The 21,516-nt window shown below is 42.7% G+C and overlaps 1 protein-coding gene across 1 annotated transcript in view; it reads left to right on the top strand.

The window, feature by feature from the left end:
* The window catches only part of ASCL1 (achaete-scute family bHLH transcription factor 1), a 9,769-nt gene extending 8,030 nt beyond the window's left edge, over window positions 1-1,739 (top strand). The window contains exons 2-3 of the mRNA XM_032771939.2: window positions 5-593; window positions 831-1,739. Coding sequence (XP_032627830.1) covers window positions 5-577 — 573 coding nt within the window. The 3' untranslated portion in view covers window positions 578-593; window positions 831-1,739. The remainder of the gene's footprint in view (window positions 1-4; window positions 594-830) is intronic.
* Window positions 1,740-21,516: the final 19,777 nt, after the last annotated feature.

Here is a 21,516-nt window from a genome sequence, read left to right as displayed (position 1 = left end):
CCAGTTCCTGCAGCCCGCCTGCTTATTCGCCACCGCCCAGAGCGTGCCGCCGCCGTCGCTGAGCCCGGCCGGCCGCCAGCCCTCGCCGGCTAGCAAGGCGGCAGCAGCTGCGCCCAAGCCAGTCAAGCGGCAGCGCTCGTCCTCCCCGGAGCTGATGCGATGCAAGAGGCGGCTCAACTTCAGCGGCTTCGGCTACAGCCTCCCGCAGCAGCAGCCGGCGGCCGTGGCGCGGCGGAACGAGCGGGAGCGGAACCGGGTGAAGCTGGTGAATCTGGGCTTCGCCACCCTCAGGGAGCACGTCCCCAACGGGGCGGCCAACAAGAAGATGAGCAAAGTGGAGACGCTGCGCTCGGCCGTCGAGTACATCCGCGCCCTGCAGCAGCTGCTGGACGAGCACGACGCCGTCAGCGCCGCCTTCCAGGCCGGGGTGCTGTCCCCCACCATCTCGCCCGGCTACTCCCACGACATGAACTCCATGGCAGGCTCCCCCGTCTCCTCCTATTCCTCCGACGACGGGTCCTACGACCCGCTGAGCCCCGAAGAGCAGGAGCTCCTGGACTTCACCAACTGGTTCTGAGCTCTGGCTGCAGCAGGTGGGTTTGGCTTCTGCGGGAGCCGCTCTCGGGGCGCAGCCGGGGGATCCGTTATTACCGGGATCCCCAGCCTAGGGGTGATATTGGGGAAGGGAGGGGGACTGTGCAGCCCTGGGAAGAGCTCAGTGAACACTAGTGAAGCTGCAGATGAGCACAATTCCCCTCGCCTAGATCTTGCAGCTGGTTGTACCTAAGAGCTACCTTGATGCTGACTCTCTCTCTTGTTTGTTGTTACAGGACTGTTGCAAAAACAAAATGCATTTTCCCCCCCAGCGGAAGGGGAAATACATAGCACACGAGGAGCTTGTCTCTGCTCTCCAAGAACGCTGAAGCACTCACTGCCTTTGCACTCCGGTCAGTTTCACAAGACCAAGATGGATCTGAAAGCTGCGGGGACCAGGGCACGATGAAGCATGTGTCCTCAAAAACATGTGTCATCCTATCCATCTAAGGAAGAGCACTGCCTAGCCTCAACATAGAGAGGGGCTCTTCCCCCACCCCGCACCCCCACTACAGTTGTAGCCCTTAAAGACTGGTGTTCATTGCGCTATGGTCACAGTTAGTTTCCTAACGTTTGTGGAGATTTTGAAATTAAACTATGCTGTACTCAAAGAACCCTCTAAAGTCACCCCTCTCCCCATCACTTTGACTTTTTCCTACCATTTTCATCATCGAATGCTTCCAATCCTTTTTTTGTGAATTTTTTATTATAAGAAAATCTATTTGTATCTATCCTAACCAGTTTGGGGATATATTAAGCTATTTTTGTACATAAGAGAGAAATTTATAGAGGTTTTTTTGTACAAATGGTTTAAAATGTGTATATCTTGAGACTTTTTTTAAAAAATATGTAATGCTTATTACCTCTTGATATTTAGACATGTAGTCAACATTACCTTTACCTTACAACTGCCATTTTTGTATGTGGTTTTGTAAAGGACTTGGAATTCCTCCAGATGTACTTTAGCACCAACGTGTCTTACTTTATAGAAACTTTGTTAATGTATTAATAATGTTTATTAAACAATGTTCAAAGTGAACAAAGTTTATGCAGCTATTGTCCAAACACCAAAATGGTAGCCATTTGTTTTTATATGCTGCCTTTTGAAAAAAAGAAAGAAAAAGGAAGAAAAAAGCCCTTATACCACTGCCTTTTCTTACTGTTTTATTACAAACTTACAAAAGTCCTGTATAACCATGTTTTATACAAGCTAGTTTCGTAATAAAACCTTTTTTAAAATTCAAGTGATCAGCTGCCTATTGCATGTAATTTTATTTCTGCCACTGATGACTATGAATGTAAAGAAAAAAATGTTACGTGATAACACGTCAGAGATACGTTGCATGTGGAGTATTTGTACGTATGCTGGATGTAACATATGTATGCAAAGATACAGAGGTATTACAATTGTTTTCTTGCCCTTCTATGTTGCAAATGTGTATCCAAATCAAGAGGCTCCAGGGTGATTAATGGCTTCATTGTCCTTCATGAAATCACTGCACATTAAAGAATTCCCTAAAAGAATGAACCCTAAAAAAGAGGGCGCTCCATCCCACAATTTCACTGCTCTGACCGTCCTCTCACCGCCTCCAATGAGACAGGGTAGAGGAAAATAGGAGGAAACATATAGTTAGAGCCACCGAAATAGACAAGCTACATTTTTGGTGGGCCTTTTATATATTTATTTTAGACAAGCAATCAATAAAATCGTTGGGGGAAAGAGGGACTGGGGGGGAATAAAAAACCCCAAGGTAGTAGAAATGACACTGATCTTCCTAAACTTGTTATTCTGGCCAAATAGCGTGATCTGAGTGTAAAAGTACCCAATTACCAAGATTCAAAAAGATTTTTTTTTTTTGGCTAGCCTGCTTGTTGTCAGTTAGCAAGGACGTGACCAGAATTCACCTCCCCCTTTTTTCCCCTCCTGCATTACTTGAAAATTCAGTTTGCGTGCATCAAGCCAAGCGGAAAGCAAAGCGCAAAATGCATCTTTAAAAAAACCCTCCACAACCAACAAAAACTGGGATAGCCCGCATGCCTTACAGAATTAAAAATCTAGCCTGATTTTGTACAGCTTTACTATTTATTTGCACGGGGCTAATTTAAAAAAAACAACTTAAAACAGAAAAAGTTATTGACTACACCGGAATTTAATGTAATTTTTCCATTGCTGCATTGCTTTAAACATGAATTTCTATACATTCATTTCACTCCCGCCACCTCAAAATTATCAATATGTTACTTAAGCGTGTGGGGGGAATTACTAAATCCCTCATTACCTCAGAACAAACAGTCGTTGTTTTAACCCATCCTAGAACGAATGTTTAATTATGAAAATAATAACCGTTATAATGTCTCCAGCCATTCTCTCGCTAAATGCACCTCAGCTTTTTATTTACCCACTTTTGCAAGTGTGTAGATAAGGTATGCAAAGAAAGTGTAGCGAGTAATTTATGGCTATGAATATAACATTAGGATAATGTTTCATTCTGTTACAAAGGCGAAATTTCTCTTCCTTGTGTAGACAGGTGTTCTTTTTTGCTCACTTCTGAATAGTAAATATCCAGACTCATTAAACTAAAGGCAAAGTTACGCTGTTATTTGCTACAGTGTATGAGGCAGACTCAGAAATTCATCCCTCTTCTCCCTCCCTCTCCCAGGCCTGAAAAAAAAAGGGATCGAGAAAGAAAAAGACATACAAACACACAGTTTTACTGAAGATAGGAAAGGCCAAAGCAGGATTGGGGTAAATCTCATTACATCTGCTCTAATCGCTTAGCAACACAAAGCCTTTTCTTGTATGAGGAGGGAGCGCCATTCAGTGCACCCTGACAAGCAGTATTCAGTTAGCTTTCGTAAACCCCATAAATCAGTGGCTTCTATTGGTCGCCGTATAAGTTTTAAAGCTACAAAGGGCTATCAGAAAAATACAAAATGCAGATGGAGATTGCTAGGTCTTTGTTTTTAACGCTAGAAAGTGAATTATTAACAAATTCATCTCACTCAAGGTTTTGATTTTGTTCCTCGGCGTAGCTAACTTCGAGCGTGCCTAAAAAGAGAAACAACATTTGTTGTAACTGGCTGATATTGGTGAAGTGCAGAGGACTGAACTAGAGCCCTCTGCCTGGCTCGGCGAATTTAGATATTGCTTTAGACACGGGTTGAATATCTTCCTATAATGGTTCCGCGTGGTTCAAATTAGGACCTGTAACCCTCCTGGAGTAACGGTCACCCCCCACCCCACATAGCTGACAGTTCAAAACAAATCACAGGGCTTCTATTGTCAGAGCAAAGGTCAAGCCTGAAGGATCATAACTTTTAAAGTTTGGGTTCCCCCTAAAAAGCCCCTTCTTTCTTCCATTGGGTTCATTGGGAATCTGGAGCCTCCCTTTCGAAGAGCTACATCTGGTCCCATCCTTCATTCCCTGGGCACTCAACGTTTCCACCGCAGACAATGGGAACTTTGGATGTAGACAAGGAACGTAGGATTGGTCCAGTATTTTCTAGTTGCTGATAGGCTCACTTCATCCTGTACGTATGGTACTGCTGAACCCTATATTGGCACGTCTCACTTAAATTGAGAAGTGAGTCTATTTATTTTCAGTCTACTCGCTGTATGTCGTAAGGTAGTCAATGTATATCACAACAAGGTGTATCATAAGGTAAAAGCAATGGCAGAAAAGTCATTTATATGGTAGTATTAACTCTAAGATTAATCACATATTGAGGTGGACCCGTGATGGGAGGCAAACTACAAATAAGTGGCAATCTTCTGCAGTACTTGTGTGTTCAGGGCTAAGTAATGGAAGCCCCATTTCCCTTTCTCGAGGGCTGTTTTCCTGCCTTGCAAACTTTTGCAACAAGAGTAGCAATGATCTGCTCGAATACGATCCAGGTGCTAAAAATGGAAGAATCCTCAGCATCTCTTTATATGAGTTTTTTTTTTAATAATACTGTTTCTATTACTTTTCGAAGTAATCACCCTTTCAAGGTACATCACTAACCTCCATCCCCTGCATTTATACAGCAGCAAATTTCCAGGAAAATGGGGATGGGGGTGGAAAAGACGACTTTCCTCTTGATGCAGGTTTAAGTTATATTCTGTCTTTTGTATGCAAGATTAGATTGATACAAAAGAGGTTTTGTAGGTTAATGGCAGGAAGCGAGTTGTATTACAGAGCCCAGAGAGTGGGGAGCGCGTGTCAAGCTTAATGATTTATTCAAGCTATATACCATCCCGGCTTGTTCCCAGCGCTGATTGGCTGCAGGCATGCGTCCACTGTCAGATGCGCACGCCTTAGCCTCATACCACACGAGCCCTGCCATTAAGATAACAGCAGTTTAAGGGTCGCTCAGTTACCTGATTATAAAAAAAAGAGGGAGGGGGCGTGGAGTAAAGGGTTTTGCAGAATGCAAAAAAGCTGGGATCGTAAACACGCCGGTAGCTTGCAGAAGCCTTCTCCGATTATACTGTTGCTGCTGTTTTCCGAAGCGGGATAATCAACCCTGCAGACAGCACCTACACTAAGCTCTGCCCTCATAAATAAGTAACTTGAAAGTGGTGGGAAGGTTCCTGCGGATTCTGCATGGGCTTTTATTATTTATGTATTTTCTTTTCTGGAAGGGGTGGGGCGAAGGAAAGTTCAAGGGGAGACAAAAGAAACGCCACCTGCCAAATGCAAAAATCATGTCGGGGACACACTTACTTCACACTGTGGGCAGGGCTGGACGGATGAACTGTATAATGCAGTGATTATTACTCAGTGTATTCATGGATTAGCCGGCCTTGAAGTGCAGTGGATGGTTTCTTGTTCCCTCTTTAAATGTGAAGGTACCAGTTACTAGTTCTAATTCCCCAAGCATATCTAAGATCATACAGTTCCAGGAACTTCTTTCTGGAGCAATTAACAAGCCTGCTTTTACTATGGTAGCCAGTACAAATCCTGGTACAAAAGGCAAATGGTAAGTAAGCAGAGTAGCATGCCTTTTCTTTTCAAGAGAGGTGGTTTTTATTTCTTTGCCTCCAGACAGTGTATTTGCTGCTACTTTCCAGCATCCTATCAATAATCCCATGCAGGAGATTGCAAACAGAGGTTAGCCCATCTTTTCTATGCGCCCGAAGATTATTTTCTCTATGTACAACTCAACGGGCATAGTTATCTCTTTAACAAGGAAAACAGTTTGGCTCCATTGTCCGGTTGCCAGCACCGTCTTTTGAGAAAGGGAGCCTGGCTAGTCTTCTGACCAAACTCAAAGGTTAGTTAAAACACAAAAAAACAGCTGAAAATCTTCATGAATAATGCTGCTCCCCTGAGCTCAGAGCAGTGCAAGCGCACATTTCAATGCCAGAGCATTTTGTTATGCTGCTCGCCTAAGTCAGAATTTCACAGAAAAGGGAGAGAAGAAAAGCGTCAACAATTAGGGGTCGCCTGTCAGAAAACATTAACGCCTTCCTCTCCCAGCTTGTCAAGCGTGCTGAAAATAAAAACTGCCATAACGAATCGCACCTCCACCCTGAGAAGCACGGGGAGGGGAGGGCTTTTTTTGTTTGTTTTTTAAGACTAGATAGATGCACGATTCTACTCAGCTCCGGAGACTAGTCCATCTCAGAAGGAAAATACAGGGATCTACATTGAGATACCCTCTCATTATGTTTCTTTCAGCTCTCTTTGACACTCTCACACATTACAATTAAGGGCCACTCAGATAAGCTTACATTTTCCATAAACACCTGTATTTCCTACTTTCAAGCTTGTCCTTTCCTGAGTTACTCCTTCGAAGTTTAAGTGGCACCCTCAGAGAACTTGCAACCCAGAATAGTGCCAGATTTCAGAATACCATCTCCTAGTTCTTAAAGCCCCAACAGCATAACCCACTATCCCCCTTGCTTTTATTTGTAAATACATTCCTACTAGTCAGTTTTCCAGTCTATAGACTGACTATGATGATAAAGGCCACAGAAGTAGCTGGATAGGGTCAGATCCTCAGCTAGTGTAAATGGGTGCAACATTGAAGTCAACGGAGCTATTCCACTTTACAGCAGCCAAGGATCTGACCCTGTAGATTTTTAACCATTGAAAACTACTGCATAAAATGTACTCCCCGTCATTGCAAAAATATATGCCTCTAAATAGTGGTGTATCCCATTACAATGGCATTCCAGCTTTTAAAAATCAGCCAGACTCTTCAAAATAAGAGAAATCTAGACATTGATTTTACTGGTCAAGACATTGATTTTTCCAAGCCTGTAAACCACAAGGGAGTCTGTATGATGCATGATTAAAACAATGCTTGGATACAATTCTTAGAGTGAACTTAGCTTCTCTTGTTAAAAAAATAAATAAACAAAACAAAAATAAATGCTAGTATTCTACAGCAATGGTCCCAAACACTACATCCTACAGTAATTATACCCTGGGTTATTGGAGAATACTGTAGTATTTTCATAAGGGTTGGGAACATGAAATTATGGCAAAGCATCAATTAATGGAAGGAACTGCTATCTCCCCAAATTGTGATAAAACGTTCTAGCTGGCTCATACCAGGACACAGCTCAGACAACATTAAAAACAGGCTAAATTAGACTGTGCCTTTAAGAGATGGGCTGAGGGCAGTATGGATTCACGCTGCCCCAGGAGGACCTTTGGAAAGTGTTGTGTCTTCAGAGAGGCATAGTCCCTCCCTGAGCACCTTGTTACAGTCCAGGAGTATGCAGCGGACAGAGGGCAGAGAGAGGGTAGCAAAGTCACTGCTCCCTACCTTTTTGGGGCAATGTGTCCCACAGTACTAGTACGCAAAGGAACTAGTTCCTTTACTCCCCAGAGCACAGGGATTTTGATTGCCTCTGGTCCTGGTACAGGGCCTGGGCTCAGGGAAGACTCTTTGTGCCTTTTTGATCCTTTTCCTATGTACCCATGGAAGGACTAGTCATTGTCCAGACTACAGTTCATAGGATGGATGCTTCTCTGCACCTATGCTGACAGAAGAGAACAAAATCAGATGGTAACGTAATAGAGAGGTAGTCTTGTAGCCAAGACACTGGAGTAGGACCCAGGAGACCTGAGTTCTATTCTATCCTCTTCCGACTCCCTGGTACAATCTCTGTGCGCTTTAGTTCCCCAGCTGTAAAATGGAGATAATACTACTTCCTCATCTCACAGAGATCTGGTGATAAGATGGTGCTGGAGAATATATATAAATGTTAGATAATGTGGGAGATAGAGGGTCTTTACAGCAGAGAGTCTCTCTGCTCTTGCAAATTTCCTGGGCACCAAAAGTAAGTCCAAACTGCAGTTCAGCATGCCTGAAGCAGCGTTAAATCCCATTCTGCATTTCTAACCACCCTCTTCAGAGGGGGAATCATGCACACATTTTCAAAAAAGCTCAGCTTCCATGGAGACACCAAATTTGGCCATAATAAGTGGAAGCTGCTGGGAGTTGAGCCCTTTTGAAAATCTGGTCCTGACTGTGGGTGCCAAGCACGTGAAAACCTAGCCCAACGGGCCATATTCTTCAATCCCCGCTTAATCCCCTTTCAAGCAAAATAGCCAGGTGGTTGGTGTGATATGGTAGCTCCTGCTCTGTCAAATTAATGCCAAAAAGTTGTTTCACTTTTTGTTTATCTTATAACTGCAAATGTCAAGTTTCCAACAGCTTCAGAGGAAGAGAGAGAAAGATCATTGAGGCTACTTATGTCTCCTTGACTAGCTTAGACCAATCTTTTGTGAAATGGAAAGAATAGAAAGTGGCCATGTATATAAAGTTAACTTCCCTTTAAAATTGCACTCCAAATTAATTTAGTCCCTAATGCACATAAGCTTTTTAAAGACAGATCCCTACTAAGCCACCTTTGGGATGGACTTTTAGTATATTTCTTCCCCCTCTGCTCCCCCCTCAAACCACACTTCTCTTTCTCTCTCTTCCTGCAGTTGATTGGAGCTGTGAGCCATTTTAATTTGCACTGGCTGCACAGGGAGATCTATATTACTCTAGAGCAGGAAAAGGAAAAGCCCCATATTGGTAAAGTGTGAAATGCTGTTTTGATTGAAAAGGGAAACCATTTTGACGGGATTATCCTGTGACAATGTAGATTAAAACCCTGCCATATGGCCTAGATAGGCTTGCTTTTACTTTCAGGTAACAATGCTTTGCTAATTAAGTAGTGATGACATTTCTAAATGAAAAAATAAAGCCACCTGTATGTGAAATAAAGGCCGCCAAGGAAGAGAAGACATTCAATGGTACTAACAACACTGGAAATCAACCCCTCTATCTTTGTGATTTGCTTTCAATAGAAGATAACAAATTAAACAGATTCTAACAAGTAAACAATAATTCACATGTGCTCTTTTAGAAATGAATTTAGTGCTCCAGAAAGGTGACAGTATGAGAAAGCCAAGTGCAGCAATTGAGCCTGATTCCCAGCCAGAAACCCAGACTCGGACTGAGGAGTAAGATCTTTTCAATGGAACTTTTGCATGTAAGTTCCCATCTTTACAATGCTGTACTGCCATGCTAGCTTTCTGGTCTGGGTGACCAATGGCCAGAGCCATTTTACGCAGAAAGGCTCTTAGCTCACATCTGAGTCTCCAGCTCCCCACTTCCTTCCCTTTCATCTCACACTGTCTGTTTACCTCCTACATGTAGTCCAAATGGCGGATGCTCTGGCTGGTCAGTTAGCCTCTGTCTGATGATAAAGTCTGACTATCAATTGTTTTCACACCCACACCGTGGAGGGCATTTGCCCATCTATCTATTTTCCTTCTCCTCCTCTCCACTCACATCTGCCCTGTCAGACAACACTCTACTTCTCCCAGCCTCTCACACCTCACTCACCAGCTCAACATGGCAGCTGGCAGCATCATGCAGCCAAAGCACACGTGTGCCAAGCACACCGTCTAGATTCAAATCCTGGAAACATTCATTTGTGTAAAATTCAACAGTTTATTGAGACGGGTTGCAGCAAAAATTTAGTATTCTCACATTATATGAGGTAGACATGGACATTGCAATGCCCTGTAACACATGTTCCTACAGGAAAAGAGCTTTTCCTTAGGGATAGCAAAGGTCTTAATGGCTTCTCACAGGCTTACAAAGAGAAAGACATGGATGCTTCGGACAATCACTGCAGAGCCCTATCTATTTTTCTCTGCACTTTTTGCCAGGTCTGCAGAGGAGATAAAGCAGAATCTAAGACTGAGAAATAGCTCTCTTTTGATCCAGATATTACAGGGAATAGTGACAAGGTCCTTCCTTCTATGCAACCCCCTTCTATGGTCCTGTGGGGACCATCTTGGTGAACAAGTTCACAGCATCTCTCAATGGTCTGCCTTTTGCCTATTTGAATAAGTCCATTCTCTACCTCCTAGACACTTGCCTCAGTGTAATGTCATTGAGAGTCAGGACAGTCCAAAGCGGATGTAGAGATGATTATTATCCAGCTCACCCCCATGTGCCTCCTGCTAACACTTCTGACACCACAGAATCAAAAATGCAAACTCAAACTGGGGACATAATTCCCATGCCGCCAGCCTCCAATGCACAACCGCAAACCCGAACAGCATGTACTGCACAGGCAAAAATCCCAATGCAGCTCTTCTCTTGCACACACCACTTTCCATCTCTGAGACTACCTGAGACTCGGAGGACTCTCAGGGAGGGAAAAGTCAGAAAAGCATATTAAGACACGCGATCTTAGCTGCTTTCATATATGGACAATAACTGCTTGCGGTTTCTTTTCCTGCTCCCATAGCCACACGGCACCTGTATCATCCAAACTCCCAAGGAGAAGGCCCTTTCCAAAAGCTGAGCGGCTGGCTAACCTGAGGAGAATAAAAATGGAAAACTTGTGATGAAATGTTTGCTGATCTCTTTGCAGGGTCCCAGAGAAAAACAAACAGTGGGAAGGTGGAAGCAGTACTTGAGGACGGAGGGGGAAAAAAAGAAACGGAGCTCTCCAGAGAGATGGTCAGAGTGACCAAAGGCAGCATCACAGTGAGTAGGAACAGCGTTGCCATGGCAAAAGACAGTAATGAAAAAGAGGGAGATGCTGAGGCAACTTCTGGAGGCAATACAGAGCCTGAATGCTCTGCTGTAGCACGGGCTGTGGTTAAGACTGAGGGCAATGCAGTGTTGTAAAGCAAGACCCAGCCGGGTTATGCAGTCTCTGGATAATACTGGGTACTGAGAACACCAGCAGCTCCAACCCATCACAGTGCTCCCAGAGGCCATTCCCTTCACACACCCAAACTCTGGGCAGTGAAAATAGCTGCACCTGGAAGCCCAGCTCTTTTGTGACATCTAAAGACCCATATAATTCAAGCCTTACCACTCAATGTCAGCAGGCCCAAGAATAAGAGGAAGAGGAAAGCATACACTCACCTGTGTCTTGAGCTCCACCCCCACCCCCTTTGTTGTATTCTGTTCTCCACTACACTGTGCCACTTGAATTTGTGTCTCACTAGTTAGAGTTTATTTCTGTATTTCTTTGCTATACATTACAGACTGGAGACTCTTTATTCCAGTATGTTACAGTAAATCAGAATTCTAGGTTAATATTATGCACAAAACACTTTCTCAGAACAGTGGCCCAATCCAGCACCCTTCAATTAAAACAGAATTTACACCATTTCATACCACTCCATTTACACAATGGGGTAAAATGAAAGAGAATCCCATCAGTATCGTGAGCCGGGCATAGAACACCAGGCCAAGAGGCTGGAGCAGGAGTCAGGCATGATTGGCTGGCGTCAGAATCAGGAGTCAAATCAAGAGTCAGAGTCAGAAGCAGTGGCTGGAACAGGACAGGAATAAGGTTGGGAGCACAGCAGGTACAGGAGTGAGCACAGCTGCAGTCATAAATGTTAAGAGGCCAGCAACCTGCTGAGCTTAAAAACACCCATCAGCTGTCTCCCTTCAACCAATCAGGCAGGCTGGCCAATCAGGTGATCCTACTGCAACCCACCTGAGCTCATTAATCTGCATAGATTCTGGCCTGGCCAGTCTTCAATAGGTGAAGAAGCTCACTCTTGACAACCATAACCATACCTCTCAAATGTCCCCCAAGTTACTTCTGGTAATCCTCAAATTCTCTCTGTCCCACAGAAATCCAGTCCCTCTTCACTTTTATGGTTGTGAGTCATTTAAAACAGAAACAAAGAGCCATGAAGCTGAGGCTGTAAAGAGAGTTCTGTATACTCAGGGAATGAATCCCACAGCATTTTACATTTCCTTCCTCGAGAATCTCCCCCACACCTTCATTTTGGATCTTGGTCACACAGTGCATCTCACATTAGGGCCTGGGCAGGTTGAGAGTTATGCTCAGAACCATGGTTTCATAGCAGTGGGTCCAAGCCAGCACCCTTCCAATAAAACAGGACTTACACCACTTCATACCATACCAATAGAGAAAAATGAAAGTGAACCCCTGCCATCGGTATCACGACAAAGCCATTGGCCGGCATGCTTAGTGGTTGGAGCAGAAGTCAGGCACCAGGAATTGGAATCAAGGGTTGGAGCCAGGCCGCGTATACAGCTGCATATCTGTCTATCCAGGTAACTTATACAGTTGTCATTGCCACAATATTTGAGCATCTGTCTGGGATGAGAGGGGCTAAGGAAGGCAGTGAAAGAGGCCCATTGGTGGTGAGAGTGGCCAACTCTTTTCCTGCATTCAATGGATATCAAGCCAATAAGCAAGAAGGTTGTAAATGCCGACAGCTGCTCATCCCAGCCCTACGTAAAGGGTCACCTATTAAGAAACGAGCATGGGGTGGATTTGCAGCAATGTGCCTCTATCACAGGCTGCAAGAGGAAATGTGGCTGAAAGGCAAAACACTACAAAGAGAGAGGGGGGAAACTGCAGGCTCTCATACCACAATGTGTGGAGCAGACCTGCACCATGCAGGCACCTGCTGCTGAAGCACCAAATGGTCACTGACAGTGAAATGGGAGCATATGGAAAAAGCAGTGCTGGGCAGACACCTATCCCCCATGACTGCATGAGCTAAAGGCCATGACAGATCACATGTGGAGCCATCAGCTCTGAAATGACCCTGTGCCCACATATATCAGAGTAACAGATCTCTCTGCAGGCTCCTTCTTCCTATGGACACACATACACCAGCCACCAAGCTCTCCAGTGAAGACGGGCAAAGAGTGGGAAAAATTATTCATGCACAATACAATGAGTCAGAAACCCAATTTCAGTGTGCCATGTTCACATACCCTTTATTCATTTTGTGGACAGGTCTTTTGTACTTGTATTCATGCACAAATCAAAACTCATTTTGTGACCAATTAAAATTAACTGCAGGTCAAAGTAGTAGCTGAAGAACACCAGGCTTTGCCACTAGCTGAGGTGCCAGAGTGTGATGATACACATATATCTACCTATGTTAGAATTGTCCCCTGGTGCCTGCATGAGGCCCAACCCCATGCCATTTTGGCAGACCACTTTCGCTTACCACGGCTACATCTCATTCACTCTGTGTAGAACTGCTGGGGATCAGTAGAGGCGGTTATAAATAGAACAATGTTTAATTAACACAACAGTAGGACAGACTTGTTGAAATATTCTCCAGACTGTAGGTAAGTGCCCTGACAAGGAGGCTATTGTGGGAATCTTAATGAATCCTTCCACAGCAGGCCTGCTCAGGTACACCTACGCTGCAATTGCTAATTTTGTTTGTGAAAATTATGTTGGTGAACAGTGCTGAGTGACAACAAACTGGAGACCAGTAAATTGAATCAATGTGAAATGTTTCATACCAGACAGAACTCAGTACTTAACAATAGCAAGAGACGTGGGGGCTGAGTTCCTGTAATCCCAGGCCAGAGCCCTAGCACTTATGAATTTTAAAGAAGAGAGAGAAGGAACCCTGTCCCAGAGGCAATTAACCCGAACAAGGATCTAGCTGTAACTGTAATTGCTGAGACATGTACACACGTACTCCATGCAATTACTTTGTGTGAGTTCAACAACAGAACATTTAAAATCAGATACCTCAGTAATGGGAGGCATATGAGATTCTAGCTTATTATACAATAGCCTACTTTTTCTAAAAGTGATCTCTCAGGCATGAAGTGAGTGGCACGGAAAGAAAAAGCTTTACAGTGTCCATACATTTCCTTAATATAGTAGTGTAACTCTTCCTAACTCCACAAACTACTCCCACCCTCTACCCAAGACATTACACATGTCCGGTCAGGGGACAGAAACAACATAATATGATTAAACTGACCAACCACACAGTGGTGACCACCAATAATGAATAAGCGAGCTAGCAAAGTTTAGGAACTAGCCTATACACATCCACAGCGGTTTATTTGAACAGGATCTTCCTCAAACAACAAATACATTCATAAAAATCAGAGCTGGCAAAGACAAAATGAGCTAAAGTCACTGAATACACTGTTTGTTATGAATGATTCACGCACCTGTACTGGACAGTACTACACTGCACTAATAGCAGTGAATGAGGAACTGATTGTTTGCATCTGCTGCTGTGGCTCACCACTACGAGGGCAGCCTCTCCCCAGACCCAACTGCTCTGTCTTCTCTGTCATTCTGGCTCTGAGGCTGGAAAAAACTTGTTCACCCAACTAGAGCAAGATAATGCATGGATACAGGATGTGTGGCCAGGGAACTTGGCCCAACCACCTTTCCCTTTTGGACTATCCATTTCCTCTCCCATGCAGGCAAGGTATATTTCTCCTGTGTGTGAGCTGTGAATGTACAGCTGGCTAATTAACATGGTGCTAGTTTTAGACCATGCAAAATGGCTTATTGGACCAGGAAGTGATGTGAAGTAGCCCAACTATGGGCTTTCTAATTATGTACGGTCTCAAGTTCTGACCTCACAAGCCCTTACTCAAGAGCATAGTCAACAGGACTGTTCCTGAAAGTAAAGGCTACTCACAGAGGGATGTTTCATTTGATGATTACCTGTTCTGTTCATGATGAATTCACCTGATGATTCTGTTCTGTTCATTTCCTCTGAAGCACCTGGCATCAGTCACTGTTGGAAGACAGGATACTGGGCTAGCTGGACCATTGGTCCGACTCAGTATGTCCATTCTTATGTTCTTATTTTGCCTCTACAATGAAAACATCTTGTGATGTGGCTACATCTCTCCTTCCTGTTGACTTCTTCATAACATTTAACCTGAGTCTTATTTTGCAGATTTAGATCCTACCCTTCCCGCAATGCAACATATTTACAATGAATCCACCCTAAACCAGACCGTAACAATATATATTGGTAGGTTTTAGCAGAAATCATTATTAGCATCCCGATAGATCCAGCTGTTACTGCAATACTAATGAGTGGTTCTCCACAGGTACATCTGAACACCATAGTAATGTAATGTAGGAGTTGTTTAGCACTTTACTGGGCTTGATTTACTGCCTGCTGCCAGCAGATCCCAGGCAGCAGACACCACGCAGTGGAAAGTCATCGGGATGGAGAGTGCAGTGGCACAATCTGCCCAGAATCTCCACCCTACTGAGGGGCTTGGATCTGCTTAGTACAGCCACAAAAGCAGGCAGGAACATCAGGGGCATGGGTGGGGACAGAGGAGTTTAGCATTGTGCTGACACTGCCTGTCTTTTAGGTAGGATCCACATACAGACGCCTATAGAGACCCCATTGTAAATTACAGCTGCTCCCCCGTCCTGGCATAGCCCCCCAGGAGAGAGGGTCAGCCATGCTTGGTGCCTGCCTTCCCTTGAGGGTGACTCTCCAATGAATCGAGCCAGCATTTTCACAGCGATTTGCAAAACAAAAATCAGTTGTGCATTCTAGGTAATGCTAGGGCTTGAATCTGTTACTGCCACTTCCCTTCTTGTAAAATGACTACCCCGCTCCTTAAAGGCCCATTGTGTTGCACTTAATTTGTAGCTATCATACTGAAATCATATTGTGCGAGCATACCACTATATATTAAATGGCTAGTTAAGTGTGGGATGCCTTTAAAGTACAAGACTGGCAAATGAGGTGATTGGAAGGGCTTACTAATTATGTACAGTCTCAGGTTCTGACCTCTCAAGCCCTCGCTCACGAGCATAGTCAACAGGACTGTTCCTGAGAGGAAAGGCTACTCACAGAGGGTGGGCTTGTGACAGCCAAGTTCACACCGAACAGAAGTACAATTGTAGCACACAAACTGAAGTCAGTGGGACTACATGGGGAGTACGGCACCACTCAGTGTGAGTAAGGGTAGCAGAATCTGACCCATGAGGGTTTGAAAGACTGGGGCTTTAAATACCACTGGATTGTTTTTCTGTCCGTTGGCTTCCTGGTTTATGTGTGTGTATGCTTGTTCACATGTGTGTATCTAAATGTGTGTGCACTTATCTGTGTGTAGTGTATGTTTGTGTGCATAGCCCCTCCACACACAACATGGACCACTTGATATAAGCAGCTCAGGAACAGGGTTTAGAACTTTGGAGGTCCATTCAGGAGGAGCACTAATTTTACGCCTAGTATTTATATTACCAACTCTGCCAGTGCTAACAAAGATCATTCACACATTTTGTGAGACTGTTCTCTTTTTGATCTGGGGACGACAGGTGGCAAAGGAAATCTTATGTTTAGATAGTATAGATTTATATTGGGCTTGGGTTACAACCTTGTCTATTTTCCCATCTTCCAATCACAATTTTCCTTTTCTTGAAACTTTAAAAGAAAATCCGTTCTATATTTTTCTTCTTTTTAAAAATACCAATGTAGTATGTGTGTGTGGGTTTTGGGTGGGCTGTGGAAATTGATTTACGAGTCAACCACTTTTCTCTTTTCTTGCCATCTCTCGCTTGAGTGGTTTGTAGGCCTTGGCCCTTTCTTTCACTCGAGGAGAATAAGGTTGTCTATGGAAGAGGTCAGCGTTTCAAATTGGCGGAGTTCAACTGCACAAATGACATAGAACTGACAAGAAAAGACAGGGGGTTTGGGGGGTCATAGACTGTGTAGGTCCTGGTTAGGGTCTTTGCTTTGTGATGGGACCTGGCACCAAAATGAATTAAATAACAGGCTTAAGGACTATTGAGGGAGGGCTGAATGCAAATCAAAGATAAGTAGAAGTTTTCTTTTCTAAAAGGGGAATGATTTTTTTTCTTACCTCCCCCTTTCCATATCTGCACAGGCAAGGTCTGCATGTTAAACATGATTTAGCAGGCATTATTCTGGGAGTCTTTTCATCAGGTTTCTGCAGTGATTGCCTATCTTGGCCTATGATTAATGATCTGCTGTGCAATTTGGAGGCTATAATGACTCAACAATCCACACACAAACTATATAGTCACATTCCTTTTGCAGATTTGCCAAGCTGTTACCAAGGGGCCCACAACTGAGCAGGATTGTTAGCGAGATAGCTAAGCATTTCTGCAAATGCCATTCTGCCCTTATCTTGCTGAGAAGTGCGTCGGGCAGCAGGCTCATTTACAAAATTCAAAGCCCAGATTTCAGTGGTTCCTTTTAAAAAAAATCTGGACTGAAATAATCGTTAAAAAGGCTGGTAAGAAAAGAGCTCAGTATATGGCCTTGCAGTGATTATACAGACAAAATACTTCCTTTGTTTCCAAATTTTGAATCTGATTAATTGAGGCCTAATGCTATTCATACAATTTGAAAGAGAAAAGTTAAGCTTTAGAAAGCCTTGGCATAAACAAAATCTGAAAAAGTAAGCAGATTTGGAAACACAACCCTAATCTTAAATTTAGTTTTGATATATTAATAGGCTACTACGATTTCATTATACCTTTCAGTTGTATCTGCAGCCAGTGAAAAAACTATCTATAAAACAGCCCTGTGACAAGCAGTTTAATTAAAACAATGATCAAATAATGAGGATTATCTTTTAAAAATCCCTTTCATAACAGCAGATCTGTGGTTTGGATGTTGTTTTCTGGAAGAAAAAAATCTAAAAAGGAAAAGAAGAAGTGGAGATAAAGTTGAAGATGAACACCACTTTTCAGGAGGACTTTAGTTACCTTACAGAAAATAATTACAAGTCCATTTACTTTTTATGTGTCACTGCTTCAATAAATAATTACTAGATGCAACCTAAATAACTTAGCAGAAATTCAAACAGTTCTTTTGATGGTCTGTTGCAATGACATTTACTTTAATGATTCATTCTATTTTAATTTTCTCTTTTGCCTGACCTGAGGGGAGGGGAATTGGAAGGTCATATAGCAGATCCATCTTGCTACATCATATTATCATGATTATTTATTATGAAAGTGCCTAGCAGCTCTAATCAGGGATGGGCCCCATTGTGCTAGGCATTGCACACACAGAGAACAAAAAGAGAGGCCTTGCCCCAAAGAGCTGCCTCAGGCCCTGTTTCTGAAAAGCATCCCTAATCAGGATAGCACTTAAGCACATGCTTAAATTCCATTGAAATCAACTAGATTTAAGCACATGCGTAAGTGCTGAGGATGGATTTAATCACACACTTAAGTGCTTTTCTCAATCAAGACCTTAGTACGTACGTTACACTATGAGGTAGATTGTTCACAAGTAAGAATGGGACATTTCAAAGTGCTTAGACATTGGCCTAATTCTTCTCTGATTGAAGACAATGATGAAACTCCCACTTATTTCAGAGCTTAGTGCTTTGGAAAATCCCGTCCTTAAAGAAACCTTTTCTGTACAGTAGATTTATTTACTTAGAAGACATCAACGATTAAATTCAAATATGTCTGTAAATCATCCCAAGTGAAATGTTATCCAAAGAGCAAATGATTATTTTTACTTTGTGGGTAGATTGTTAGCAAACACAAACTGCATCCACATTGCCTGCCTCAACTAATTGTTTCAGCAAATGGGAACTTTAAATTATGAAACATGTATAAATTGTTTCCTTTCATTGTTCATTTTTGGAATCTTTTTTTTGGTGCCATCGCAGTTTTAAATGGTGAGAAGAGCTGCAGTGTCATACATTCATTCATCCAGATACCACTGTGATCAGCACAAAATATAGACTGATTAGATGATTGTCTGTGTCCACCTATTTTCTCTTGTGTTATTCTTGGATTGTAAGCTCTTTGGGGCAGGGATCGTGTCTTTCTTCTGGGCTGGCACAGCACCTAGTACAATGGGGCCTTGGTCCTTGACCAGGGCTCCTCAGCCCTACTGTAATATAAATAATACATAAATAATCATTGATTAGAACGCTAACATTCCTCTTGCAACATTTTCTTGCTTGCAGAGAGGAAGGAATTGGAAACCCTCCTGTGAAGGCATATACAGGCAAAATATAATTCACTTTCTCTTCCCACAGGGTTCCACAGTGTTCATTTTATAGTGAAATTCACCCCTGTGCTGAGCACCAACACAAGGCATATCCACCTCTGAAGTCCGTACACACACACTTCAGCCAGTTCCGCCCATAGCTTCATATTTTTAAAAAAGATTTTCAGAACAAAAAGGCTCTTCTGTGAGATTATTGTTAGGGGAACAGCAATGTTAGAGTAGCTGTGCATTTAAATTTAAATCTAATGGTGTATGAAAAATGCAAAAGTACATGCATTTCACGTAAATGAAAGGGGAATATGGCAGCTCTGTACAGAGGCAAATTTTAACTACATTATTTATCAATGGTGCCAGATCAACATCCCTCCAGAATATAGTTCTTCTAGCCCTAGAAATGATACAAACATGGATAGCAACAGTGCAAAGTTTCCAAACTGCCAGCATTCCTCAATTTTGACCAACCTCTAGCGTGGGAGGGTGATGTAATTCACCTTCCCCATCCACTGGCTTCTCTACTGAGAAAAATTAATTTTGAATGTGGCAGCAGGTTTTGTGATGTGGACAACTGTCTACTAGGTATTGGGCTGCGACCACTAACCATATTTCACTCAGGACATCAAATGGTCATCACTGATCTGGGGCTAGATTTGAACTGGTGCTTCGAGATGAAAGTAACCAATATTTTCAAAAGTGATTTTGAATGCCTCCATTTGGGGTGCCCTCCCTGAGACAGGATAAAGAGGTCTGATTTTCAGAAGGCAGATGCTCAACACTTTCTGAAAACTAGGCCCCTTTAGAGTGTCTCACATTGGGCACCCAAAAATGGAGGCATCCCAGGTTGCTAGTCACTTTAAAAAATCTTGGTTGTAGAGCTCTGTATCTTATCAGTGATCACCTGAACCACTCAGTCCCATACTTGGCTAAAATGTATGGGAACCACGTGGATCTTCAAATTGAGATGGAATTGTATGGGAAAAAGTTGTCATATGAGATTTATGGGACTTCCTTGGTTCCAGTCAAGCTGGATACTATAAGAACATGTTCTCTTGAAGTATTTTGACATTTTAATCTCTAGCTAAAAATGGAGACTACAAACAGAAATTACAGGGAGGCATAAGGGGGAAAAGTTATCCAGGTTTCTCCACACCTCAGAAGAGGTTCAGTTTGGGTTCAATACAAATGTTGTTAGAAACTATTTTATATGGACAGACTGGCCCATCCTTATCAAGAACAGTCATCCCAAAGTGTTGATTATAATACAAGACCTCAAAAACAACACCTTGCAGGAAAATTGGATATCTCTGACAAAAGAGGGATTTTTTGTGTGTGCTGTGCAGTGTTCAAATATAGAGGGATGGCTAACGATTAAACCATTGTGGGGAAGGACCAGGGGATTCCTGTCTGGGAAAATATTTTGAAAATAAAGATAATTTAATGTTTTCTAATACATTCTGAAAGCAAAATGATTCCTCTTTGAAACTTGGTGCCTTGACACCAAGGTGTTGGGCTCAGTAGAGAGAGAGAGAGAGAAAGAAATTAGGTAGAAGTATTATATCTTTATGAATGAGGGGTTGTTTGGCAATATTCCTCAGCTGGGAAGGGAGTGAGAGTATGAGCTTCACCATAGGCTAGGAAATCTGCCCCACAACCACTACAGTCACTGGGCCTTATATAAAGTGGTTGCCATGAAAGGGTCACCATTTGCCAACCCTTAGCAGACATTAAATATCTGAGATACCTGATCATTCCTCTATACTGTACTTGGTATAGGAAGTAGCTGTACTGACTGTTGGCAAATGCTGATTTCTCAACTGCAAACACTGTTTCATTGAAATAGTTTACAAATAATGAGTATATAATTTGCAAAGAATAAACAGGACTGACTGTCACCATTTCTAAGAAATCCTGTCCAAAAAGCACTGTGTTTATAAGAATGACTCTCCATGGAATCTCCATTGTCTGTACCTTTCAGTTGTCATTTACCCACTCAATCAAAGACTTAGAAAAGGTATCTGGCCAAGATTTGAAAAAATAGGAGCTCAAAGTTAGGCTCCCGAATCCATACTTATGCACCTAAACACACAGAAGTTCTGGAGTGCTCATTCATTTTGGAAATTACATCACTTATTTAGATGCCAAAGTATGGATTTAGAACCCTAATTTTGGGTATCCATTTTTAAAACTTTGGCTATTCATTTAAAGTTATTTTTGAATTTTTAATCACAAAAAAGCACATTCTACCTTGCCAGAGGCTGAAGTAGAGTCAACAAGAACCTGCAGGATATTTCTACAGTGGTTTGTATTTTTCCACACATTTTGTAGCCTTTCAGAGTGACTTCAGAAGAAATGCTGATTGTATTCTAGGACTTAGGATCTCACACTTGTATTGTATTTTACTCTTCATGGTACAATAATGTACTGTAGATGAAGACGTATGGCAGGTACTCTATTCAAATGGCTTTAATGGTGATTGTGTGGCTACCTTTCTATGCTCCAAGTTGTGAATATTCCAGTGTGTTTGGTCACTGTTCCTCATTCTTACCATCTGCATCAATCACCATAACCAAAAGGATAACAGAATGAACAGCCAGACCCAAATCATACTATTTCTTAGAGCTAACCACAGAGAAGTGTCTGGTATATGACACCTCAACTCAGTTCTTCTGTG

This window comes from Chelonoidis abingdonii, chromosome 1 (assembly GCF_003597395.2).
Source record: "Chelonoidis abingdonii isolate Lonesome George chromosome 1, CheloAbing_2.0, whole genome shotgun sequence".
In the NCBI taxonomy this organism is placed as follows: domain Eukaryota; kingdom Metazoa; phylum Chordata; order Testudines; family Testudinidae; genus Chelonoidis; species Chelonoidis abingdonii.
This window is presented reverse-complemented; position numbering and strand designations above follow the sequence as displayed.